Source organism: Mandrillus leucophaeus, unplaced genomic scaffold, assembly GCF_000951045.1.
Source record: "Mandrillus leucophaeus isolate KB7577 unplaced genomic scaffold, Mleu.le_1.0 Scaffold83, whole genome shotgun sequence".
Classification (NCBI taxonomy): domain Eukaryota; kingdom Metazoa; phylum Chordata; class Mammalia; order Primates; family Cercopithecidae; genus Mandrillus; species Mandrillus leucophaeus.
This window is the reverse complement of record NW_012109030.1, coordinates 2,091,055-2,103,221: the sequence shown is the minus strand read 5'-3', so window position 1 is coordinate 2,103,221 and position 12,167 is coordinate 2,091,055. Positions and strand designations below refer to the sequence as shown.

The 12,167-nt window shown below is 41.3% G+C and overlaps 1 protein-coding gene across 2 annotated transcripts in view; it reads right to left on the bottom strand.

The window, feature by feature from the left end:
* Positions 1-12,167, bottom strand: part of ITGA8 (integrin, alpha 8) — a 221,353-nt gene that overhangs the window by 29,706 nt on the left and 179,480 nt on the right. For both annotated transcript variants that reach the window (XM_011968109.1, XM_011968110.1), the window contains one exon: positions 8,682-8,795. In XM_011968109.1, the coding sequence (XP_011823499.1) occupies positions 8,682-8,795 (114 nt within the window). The remainder of the gene's footprint in view (positions 1-8,681; positions 8,796-12,167) is intronic.

Genomic DNA, 12,167 nt, shown 5'->3' with positions numbered 1-12,167 from the left:
CTGGCCAACATGGTGAAACCCTGTATCTACTAAAATACAAAAATTAGCCAGGCATGATGGTGGGTGCCTGCAATCCCAGCTACTCAGGAGGCTGAGACAGGAGAGTCGCTTGAACCCAGGAGACAATGGTTGCAGTGAGCTGAGATCATGCCACTGTACTACAGCCTGGGCAGCTGAGTAAGGCTCCATCTCAAAAAAAAAAACTATAGTTATGAAAATTGGCACTCTGGGGGAGCCTATGTCACTTAAGAAAAGTGGAATCTAATTTGAAAAGGCCAATGACAATTTTCAAGTTTATGACAAATTGTTAAGGTGTTAAAATGACATCATTTTTGTTGTTCAGTCTTTAAAGAAACTGTAGTGCTAATAAATGTGTGCCAACAAAATAATTAAATGATAAAAGACTCAGATGGCAATTTATCATGAGGAGGCTAACACTTGGATTCTCTGAATTATTAAATTTAGAACTAGCTTTTCTTTGGACTCACATTTCCAGGTAAAGGTTTTTTTTTTTTTTTTTTTTTTTAATATTTCCTTAGAAGACCAGGGAATGGACAGACTGGTTATAAACTATACAAAGTTCTATGTGTAGTATTTCTGGAAGATATGTTGCACTCAAAGATATAGGATATTTTGCAAAGCTTCTTTGGGGTGTGTGCTTGCTTCTTACATTTCAACTACAGAATAGAGGGAACCTTGCCTCTCATTTCCTTAAAGTGAGAAGGAGTTTGTGACTGGCTCTGATCATGGAACCTACCTCAAACGAGGCAACAGAAATCTGATTGAATGTCACTAAGGGTCTCTGGTCTCTGTCTCAGTAGATGAAATAAAAGGTATCAAAACACCTCATCCCTCTGAATCTGTCCCCTGGTTGTGTCCAAGAAGCATGGTGAGTTGCAGCCAACACTATTCATTACCATGTCTCTCCCCCAGGTTAAGTCTAGATAAATTATGTCAGCATTTTGTACTACTCAGACATTTGACACTATCTCCCCTTTGGAAGCGGACCGGAAGCTGAGCCAGTATGACCCAATACTGCTGGTCATCATTTTGGGCAGGAAATAAAAGAACAACCATGACTCTTTGGACTTGTGTCTGTTCCCTGAGATCCTGAATTGTCTACCTTATGGAACTGAAAAGAATCAAATTAGGGTGTGGCTCAAAGAGGAAAGGCAGCCTAATTCTTATTTATTTTTACTGATATCTATTAGTTGCATGTATTTTGGAGGTACATGTGATATTTCGGTAACTGTACGCCATGTGTAATGATCAACTCAGGGTAATTGGGATATCTGTCACCTCAAACATTTAGCATTGGGAACATTACTGATATGATTTGGCTGTGTCCCCACCCAAATCTCACCTTGAATTGTAATAATCCCCAGTGTCAAGTGTGGGGCCAGGTGGAGATAACTGACTCATGGGCGATTTCTCCCGTACTGTTGTTGTGGGAGTGAATAAGTCTCACAAGATTTTATAAATGGGAGTTCCCCTGTACACGGTCTCTTGCCTGCCACCATGTAAGACATGCCTTTGTTTCTCCTTTGCCTTCTGCTATGATTGTGAGGCCTCCCCAGCCATGTGGAACTGTGAATCAATTAAACCTCTTTCCTTTACAAATTACCTAGTCTCAGGTATGTCTTTATTAGCAGCGTGAAAACAGACTAATACAATTACAAATCTTCCTTCCAGCTACTTTGAAATAGACAATAAATTATTATTAACTATAATCTCCCCACTCTGAGAGTCTACGACTCTCAGAATTTATTCCTTCTGACTGTATTTTTGTACCCTTTAACCAACCTCTCTTCATCCCTGTTCGCCACCTTCCCTTCCCGGCCTCTGGTAATGATGAATCTGCTCTCTGCCTCCATGAGATCCACCCTTTTAGTTCCCACATAGGAGTGAGAACATGTGATATTTGTATTTCTGTGCCTGGCTTATTTCATTTAACATAGCAGCCTCCAGTTCCATCCATGCTCTCTCCTCAGTTTGGAAGCCTTCTCATCTCAACCTGGAGGGTTTCAATTTGAAAGATGTAAGAAAATGAGATGCTTGCCTCTACCCAAAATGCAAGAAGTCTTTGCTAAACTCACTAAATCAGAACAGCTTGTGGCTTGAGGGAGGATGAGGTGCGAGGATTTGGGAGAAAAGCCAAACGTCATAACAAACGTGAGCCCAAGCTCCTCATGAAGATTCTTCTGGTGAACGGGCTGGCTGGGCACAGATGTCAGCATAGGTGCATTCTTGGCTGCACCTGTGCTTTTGAGGTATGGGACTGGCCGGACTTGTTTTCTGGTCACAACCCTGATGACCAAAACAAGACCTGGCACAGATAGGATGAAGGGAAGAAACTGGCTAAAGGCAGCCAATAGCTACTTAAGCAATCCCTAGCTGCCCTCATTGCTCATCAGCATAAGACACTCCCGCCAGCACCATGACAGTTTACAAATGCCATGGCAACAGCCCAGAAGTTACTGCTCCTTTCTATGGCAACGACCTGGAAGTTATCGCCCCTTTCCTGGAGCGTTCTGAATAACTTGCCCTTCAATTTGCATTTACTCACCCCTTAAGTTGCATATAATTGAACATGGGTATAAGTAGATATAAAGAGAGTTGCCAAAAGCCCACCGAGTCCAGCTCTGTGTGTGCTGTCTAGGAGTTAGCCCTGCTCCTCAGGGAGCAGGTCCAGTTCAATGAAAGGCTGTTCAAGACTGTGACTTTCCTTACATCCTCTCACAAAGAAAGAATGAAGCCCTTTTTCCTGCAAAGCAATGTCACCTGTCACCTGAAAAGGCAATGTAAGGTTGCTTGAATTCTCTTCTGCACGAAGCCAAGAATGCTCACGGGCTAAGCCCCAGTTTTGGGGTTCACCTGCCCTGCATCACTTTTGCATCTCAAACCAAGTCATCAAGGTGGCATTTCCAGAGACCCCAGAGAAAGGCATCAAAAATCACTTCTTGTTCATTTTGTTCAAAGGTATCACAAGTTTTTACATTTTTAGAATATCTGCTGCTTCCTGGGCTACTTGCTTTACACTATGAGGGATAATTTGTTGTGATCTCATTTGCTGGTTAGTTGGACTGGTTTCATTCTAAATAGACAAGGACTTGTGTACCAGCCAAGCCTAGCATTTGGCCTGAGATGTTTCATTCGTTAAAGCATTATAAGTAGCATCCTGTGTCAGGTGATACAAGGGCTGGGAAGAAAATTCAAAGACAAGGAAACATTCCTCCTCCTCTTGAGGAGCTTACCCTCTGGTATCAACTACAGATATATTTTTGGGAAGATTCCTCCACTTCCCTCCGCAAAACAACTTCTTAACACAACCTCACAAGTTTTTGTTTTTTATTGCATATTGCAGAATTTCAATATTTTACTCACTCAGCAGATCTGAATCCAAAAGTTTACTTGCATGGTTCATACTATATCTAAGCTTTGAAGTAAAGCCAGTACATTTGACCCCTTGGTCTACGTTCACCTCTTTTGCTGTCTTTGCTCACCACTCAGGAGAGCGACCAGGAGGCTGTTGTGTTTATTCAAACCTGTAACATCACACTTAGGGAAAAGTAGATTCCTGATAGAGATTTTGCCTTTTGGGATGGCGAAAGACATTGTTAGAGGGCAAAGAGGGCCTAATTCTTACTTTATGAGGGGATATAAGGGAAGTCACAAAACTATTATTAAACACAATTCAGGTCTACATTCATAGATACAAGAATTGATTATATGACCAAATCTTACAATTTTGAATGGAAATATACTTCCCTAACATTTTAAAACAGTGCTGCCCCATAGAACTTTCTTCAATAAGAGAAATGCTCTTAATCTGCACAGACCAATGCAGTAGCCGTGAGCTGTGACTCTTAAATACTTAAGATGTGATTGGTGAGACTGGGGAAATGAATTTTAAATTTTAGTCAAATTGAAATACTTTGAATAGCAATACATGACTATTACTACTGTACTGGACAGTATAATTCAATAATCATAAGATGTTTTCTTTATTGGATTCTGAAATAGCATGCTATACAATGTAAACATCTTGAAAAAGTTTAATACTCGGTATTTAAAACCTTTGTATAGTAGTTATAGTATAGTTATCCATAATATAAGAGTTATAGTTTAGCCATCTGTAGTACAGTGATCAAAATATAAAATCTACAGAGGCTGTTATGGTAATCTTTAGTTCAGCAGTCTAGTGTAGTGACATACATGGGGTAAAAGCTCAAGATTCTCCCCCTTACTATCTATGTGCCTTGGGAAGGCCATATAGTATCTATGTCTCAGTTTGTTCATCTGTAAAATGCAGCTGACAATAATAATACATGTCCCATGGAATTGCTGTAAGAATTAAATGAGTCATTCATATACAAGCATGTATCATGGTACTTAGCTGCATGGCAATCACTCAATAGTAACCTGACTATTTGCAGACAAACAGCCCTCTTTGGAAAGATTAGCAGGCTGTTCCCTAAGTGTAAAGAGCCATTTAGATGTAGTCTGTTCTCAGTCAACCAAAACATCAACACAATAAAAAAGTAGGCTATTGAGACAGCATACAGAGTTATTGCTGGCTTACGCCAAGTAGAATAAACACCATAAATTACTTGTGAGCTACCTATAGAATCAGTGAATTTTCAGGCACGAAAGGAGACTTCAGTCCAATCTCTTCATTTCACAAATAAGGAACTTGAGCCCCATGAAAGTTAAGTGCTTTGAACACAACCAGGCAGGAATGGAACTGAGCTCCTGCATCCTGACCCAGTATCTACCAAAGATAGAGAAAATAGACTGTCTGATGTTAGTCAGGGTCATTCCTCCTAGAACTTGAATTTAATGGATGTCTGTGGTTTTTTGCACATCACTTTGCTAATAGGCAGTTTTCACATATGAAATTCAAAAACAGGCTCACCCCTGTGTTTACTCATACACTTTTGCCAATATTTACCCAAACTGCAAGAGCATCTACACTGCATCTCTAGCCCCACTCAAGCCTTCAGATGACTTCGGCCCCAACTGTTCTGGTTCAAAATTTTGCCCATTTAGTGATAATGTCTAAGAGTAGATGGAAAATGTGTGTAGTGAACAGAGTCATAACAAAAACAATTTAAACCCTAATTAATTACTTTCTTCTCATACTAGTAAGGTTGGTGAAGTAGTTTAAGGAGCATATTTACTAGATTAAAGAAATTGGTGCAATACTGTGGCAAATAGAGTCAGGCTTTGCTAGTGGGGATAGAAGATTATTGATTTTAGGGGGTTGAATAATGTCTTCCCCAAATTCATATTAACTTAGAATCTCATACTATGACCTTGTTTGGAATAACGGTCTTTGCAGAATGAATTAAGGTAAGGTTTGAGATGAGATTGTACTGGGATTAGGGTGGGCTCTAAATCCAATGTCCTTATAAGAAATAGAAGACACAGTGACACAGAGACACAGAAGGGAAGGTGATGGGAGATGGAGGGAGAGTAGAGTGATGGTCTACAAGCCACTGAATGCCCAGGATTACTGGCAACCACCAGAAGCTAGGAGGGGCCAGGCCTGGTGGTTTATACCTCTAAGCCCAGTGCTTCGGGAGACCAAGGAAGGAGGATCACTTGAAGCCAGGAGTTTGAGACCAGCCTAGGCAATAGAGCAAGATATAATCTCTACAAAAATAATTAAAAACTGAGCATGGCATGGTGCCAGGTACCTACAGTCCCAGCTACTCAGGAGTCTGAGGTGGGAGGGTTGTTTGAGCCCAGGAGTTCAAGACTGCAGTGAGCTATGACTGCACCACTTCACTCCAGCTTGGGTGACATAGTGAGACCCTGTCTTTACAAAAAAAAATAAAAAATAAAAAAAATAAAAAAAGAAAATAATAATAAAAAACAAAACTCCACAAAAACCAAAAATAACTTGAAGGGAGGCATGGGGTAGTTTATTCCTCAGAGCCTCCAGGAAGAACCAACCCTGCTGACACACTGGTTTCAGGCTTCTGGTTTTGGACTTTGAGAGAATAAATTTCTGTTGTTTTAAGCCACTTAGTTTGTGGTCCTTTGTTGCGTCATCCCTAAGAAATGAATCTATTGATCACAATAATATAGCTTACTCCCAGCTTTCATCTGACTAGAGAAAAACAGGATTTACAGCTTAGGCTTTCAGACAAATTGCATCTAAAAGTAGGAAATTCAAGGGCTAATGATCTGTGGTATTAGATGGCCACCAGGGATTCTTCCCTCCTGGTATTCACACCCTTGTATGGGGGCCTCACCTACTGAATGAATACGACTGATATGTGCAAATGATAGGACATTGTGGAAATAAAAGAAAGTGACCATCCTACCTGTAGCAGCAGTCCTGCTCTGTACTCTTTATCCTACTACCCTGATCTCACTACCCAATTCTACTTTCTTCCTGGCACTGATCCATCTGTTTGCCCGCTCAGTTTCTGACTCCCACCACTGAGATTAACAGCCCTGTAAAGGCAGGTACTATGTCTGTTGTGTTCACAGCTATTTCTCCTATAACTAGACCCTGAAGCAGCCCTTGGCACACAGTAGGTCCTTCCTACATATTTGTTGAGTGAATGAATACACAATGGTTTGATTTAAAAATAAAGTCAAATAAATTGGGCACTGTGCCTCCCCTCAGGTCAGTGGTTCAAAATGGGATGATGTTGTCCCCCGAGGACATTGGCAATATCTGGAGACAATTTTGGTTGTCACACCTGGGGTAAGGGTGCTACCAGCACCTACTAGGTAGAGGCAGGGATGCTGCTAAGTATCCTATAATGCCCAGGGTGTCTCCCAACAACACAGCATGATCTGTTTCAAAATGTTAATAGTGCAGAGACTGAGAAACTCTGCCTTAGAAGAAAGGAAAGAAAGGAAGGAAAGAAAGAAAATGAAGTAAGAAAAGGAGGGAAGGAAGATAGAAAGAAAGAAAAAGAAGGAAGGAAAGGGAAAGAAAGAAAAAGAGAAAGAAAGAAAAGAGACACAGAAAGAAAGAAATGAAAAAAATAAAGACAGGAAGGAGAAAGGAAGGAAGGTAAGAAAAGGAGAGAAGGAAAGGGAAGGGAAATGAAGGGAAGGGAAGGGAAAGGAAGAAAGGAAGACAGCTTCACAAATGACCTTTAAAACAAAACTTTAATTTTCCTCGTTTTTATTTTAAAAACAAAAATAAGATTGACAAGACTATGGAAGCATATTAAATCAGAGAAAACATAAAAATCTAGAGATAAAAATTCTATATTTATAACTAGACTCAAAGGGATTTGACCCTTTGATTTTTCATGGCACAATAAACCAAATGAGTTTGTTTAGTAGTTAAAATGTGAGCAAGAATGCATAGACGTGGTAAGAGTTAATTTAGGATTAAAAAAAAAATCCCCCTAAAACAATAAGGTTGTAACACAGTAGTATCATTTAAATAGCACATTCCAAAATGAAACTCTCATTTTCTTAGCATAAAAGAGATTTTAAACTTTTAAAATGCACACAGTCAGCCAGGAGCAATGGCTCATGCCTGGGAGCACTTCGGGAGACTGAAGCAGGTGGATCACTTGAGGCCAGGAGTTTGAGACCAGCCTGGTCAATGTGGCGAAACCCTATGTCTATTAAAAACACAAAAATTAGCCGGGCATGGTGGCCTACACCTGTAGTCCCAGCTACTTGGGAGGCTCAGGCAGGGGAAATGCTTGAACCCAGGAGGTGGAGGTTACAGTTAGCTAAGACTGCACCACTGCACTCCAGCCTGGGCACCACAGCGAGACTCCATCTCAGGGGAAAAAAAAAAATGTGCACAAATCAATGGAATGATCCCTGGCTGTTGTGGGATGCAGAGCCGATCACGTGAGTGGTGCGTAATCTATAAATTACACTCACGTACTTGGAGCTTGGCTGAGGTGCTATCCTGGTTGGAGCCCATGCTGCTAAGAGGAACCTTCTAGAACAATCTCCCTTTTCCCTTCTAAATTGATTTCTATTTTAACTTCTCTGGACATATATGTCTTGAATAATTATGTTCTGATACTCATCATGCTGCCACTGACTAATAGTTACTGTGCCCAACACTGGGTATGTAACAGTGGACTAAGTACATTTTCTGAATCTACTCTTCAAGGTCTTAGGGAATTAGGATATTTAAACTGTCTTCACCTGCTGGGAAAAATGGCCAGTTCATCTTGCTCAACTCCTCCACATAAATTTTAATTGAAATATTTTTTAAAATGGAAACTTTTACATTGAAAAATGTAAAAAAAATTTTTTAAGTTTAAAATTCGTTTTAATTTTTCTTTCTTTTCTTTTCTTTCTCTCTTTCTCTCTCTCTCTCTTCTTTTTACTTTTTGTTTGGCAGCATCTCACTCTGTCACCCAGGTTGGAGTACAGTGGTACAGTCTTGGCTCACTGCAACCTCTGTCTCCTGGGTTCAAGGGATTCTCATGCCTCAGCCTCCCAAGTAGCTGGGACCACTGGTGTTCACCACCATGACCGGCTAATTTTTGTAGTTTTAGTAGAGATTGGTTTTTACCATGTGGGCCAGGCTGGTCTCAAACTCCTGGCCTCAAATAATCCATCTGCCTCGGACTCTCGAAGTGTTAAATTAGAAATCTCTACGAAAAGACTTCCTACTGAGCTTTTGCGAAGCAGCTCCCAGTGAGCAGTGTGTATGTGCTTCTGTGGTTATTTATTACCTGGAGGAAGGTGTGGGCCCATAATCGTGACGTGACTTTCAGGACTGCGCTTTCTCCTCCTTCGAGTCGTCCCACTGCACAGGAGATTTGTAAACACTCGATATTTGTACAATTCTGCAAGCAACAGCAGTGGGAACACGTCAGAGTCTTTAAATCATGGTAGAGACAATGAAGTTAGCTTATTGACATTTTATTCCCTCAGAAGTCATCGCCTTATCATAAATTATTAATTTAAATAGAGAACAATATATTGCAACAACCAAGAAAATACAGTTTAGTGGTGAGGATGAATCAACTTTAGCGGTAATGTAGAGGTAAAATGGAACACAAAATACAACATAAAATTTAAGCTCTTTTCGAACGACTTTAAGACAATCTTTCTGCAGCAGCAATTGAATTGTTCTGTTTCATTTTCTCCGAACTGGGGGAGGCATTGCTCATAGATATTCACAATACCCAATGCTGGGCTCAGCAAGTCTGGAAGGGATTGCAGAGGAAGACCCCTGAGCCCATATTATCTCAAAGACCTACAGTTACTGACCCATTGACGTACATTTGTTCCATAACGTTCTTCTGTCTAAATTATTTTTCTCGTTATAAAGGAGGTTTTTCTACGACTTTCACTCATTAGGCTGTTTTTTAATGGTTTCTAGAATTGCCCAGCGTATAATGAATAACCTTTAATATATGAAATGCATGTTCCTGAAAAGGATTCATTATAATGACATTCTATCTATCAAATCAGATTTTCTTTCTTTTTTCTTTTCTTTTTCTTTCTTTCTTTTTTTTTTTGAGACAGAGTTTTGCTCTTGTTACCCAGCCTGGAGTGAAATGGTGTGATCTTGGCTCACTGCAACCTCTGCCTTCGGGGTTCAAGCAATTCTCCTGCCTCAGCCTCTCCTGAGTAGCTGGAATTACAGGCACCTGCCATCATGCCTGGCTAATTTTTGTATTTTTAGTACAGATGGGGTTTCACCATGTTGGCCAGGCTGGTCTCAAACTCCTGATCTCAGGTGATCCATCTACCCTACCTCGGCCTCCCAAAGTGTTGGGATTACAGGCATGAGCTACCATGCCCAGCCTCAAATCAGATTTTCTAATCAGATTCCAGCATGGAAATAAATGAACAATCATAATTTCACACAGAAAATCATAATCCATTTTCTGTGTGCCATGCACAGAATGATACTTCTCTAACTGTACTCCCTCATGGGTTTAAATTTATACTGTGGCCCATGTGTATTCATTTTTCTTATCTCAAGCACTCAACATTGGCCTGTTAGTACTCAATAAAAATTAAAGTACTGGATATTATGTGAAGTAGTTGACTGAGACATTTCACTTTAACGAAATGGATGTAACACAGAATAATCCAAGGGACCTATTACCATGAGAACCTTTTTTGAGAATCTTTTTCAAGATCCTCAGAATTCTCTGCAAAGGGGTTAGTAATATATTGTCTGATAAATTGCAGTGAGGTTCATTTCCTACAGGACGCTCCCAAAGGCAGGTGGGTGGACTGTCCTTGGGCTACTAGAGTTGGGTGCTGAGGTGCTGATGTTTGGCTGTGTCCCCACCCAAATCTCACCTTTAATTGTAGCTCCCATAACTCCCATGTGTTGTGGGAGGGACCTGGTGGGGGATAATTGGATCATGGGGACGGTTTCCCACATACTGTTCTCACGGTAGTGAATAAGTCTCACGAGATCTGATTGTTTTACAAGGGGTTCCTTCTTTCACTTGGTTCTCATTCTCTGCTTGCCTGCCACCATGTAAGAAGTGCCTTCTGCCTTCCACCATGATTGTGAGGACTCCCCAACCTTGTGGAACTGTGAGCCCATTAAGCCTCTTTTTCTTTATAAATGACCCAGTCTCGGGTATGTCTTTATCAGCAGCTTGAAAATGGACTAATACAGGTGCCCGCAGCAAGAACAGGAATTCTCAAAACTCTGTGGTTTGTGGCCCTTTCAAGGACTCTCATGTTGACTTGTGCTCCACGGCTGACATGCTGTGTACCACTAACCCCGCTCTTCAGAGGGAAGAGGGGTGTCAAGGTCAGGAGTTGTAGACTCCCTGCAGATGGGGATCCCAGTTAGCCAGCTCTGCTAGAGGATTCTGGAGAAGATGATGCTTGGAATGAGCCATGAAGGTGTGAACGGGAGGTCACCTAGCAGAATGGGAGACCTGGCCCATGATTCTGTTGTACTAGACTGGGGCATGCTCGAGAAAGGGAAGGGCAGGGTATATGAGGGTGAAATGGACAGATGGAAGTAGGATAGCAATGAGAGAAAGTCTATATGAAGAGTCTTCCTACGCATGCTAAGGAGTTTAGATTGTATTCAGAAGGTACTGGGGAGCCTGTCATGCTTTTATATCCAGGGGGTATTGATCAAGTCTGTATTTTAGAGGGATGGGTAATATGAGAGGAAAGAGAAGAGAGAGGGAAGAGTGGGGGGCAGGAGGGTGATAGGGGCCCAATGCAAGAGCCCCCGGTGAGTGAGGCTGAGGCCCTGAACTGAGGCAGTGGAAATGGAGAGAGGAAGATACATTTTGGAGAAGTTTAGAAAATAGAATAAAGACATGATGACTACACAGAGGTTGCATGGAGAATGCTCTTTGGAGAAGAACGGAGTGGACGGGTACTGGTAACACTGAGACTGGGGATTCTAGAGAGGAGGTACATTTGAGAAGTCATGGAGACAAGGGTTTTGGGGATGTGAGGATGGGGGTGGCTCTTAGACACCCAGATCAGGCCTTTAAGGCTTGAATGCAGTAAGGGAGGTCTGAGATGACAGAAGGCACTGAGGAAGGACTGGAAATATGATCATCCAAAAAAAATTAAATGGATGGGAGAGAAGAGAAGGGGGCTGGGATGGAATCCTGGGGCACAAGGGCATTGAAAGGATGGGCAAAGAGAAATCTTAGAAGAGACTTTCTAAGAAGGAGCCATTCAAATAGCAGAAAGAGAACCAGGAGGGGATGTTCCGGGGGGAATTCAAGAGATGTGATAGTTTCAGGAAGTGGCCAATAGTATCAAATGCTGGAGATGCATTAAGAAAGGCAAGGTGGCTGGAAGCTGGGCAATGAAAGGGAAGACAGGAAAGTTTGGAGAGGAGGAGATGGAGGTGATAGCTACAGAAGCAGCAGGGGCCCACGATGAGAAAGGGAAGGGTATTCTGGGGGTGGAGGAGAAATTCTTTTTCAGTGTTGTAGATACAAATTTTTCCTATGCAAATTGGAAATTATGATCCCAACACAGGATGTTGGCATTTTGCACTTTCAAATTCCTCATCAGAAATGTGATTCAGTAAGTTGTTTTTAACTAAACAAAAAACGCAGGCGGTCTCATTTCGCTTTTGATTTTAGAATAAACTTTGCATAATCACTTTCTATCCAGAGTTGTTTTGACTCCAGGACATGGGGAAGCATAGGATTTGCAATTTTCGAACCAATAAGAGAAAGAGAGTAATATATGTGTTAACAAAA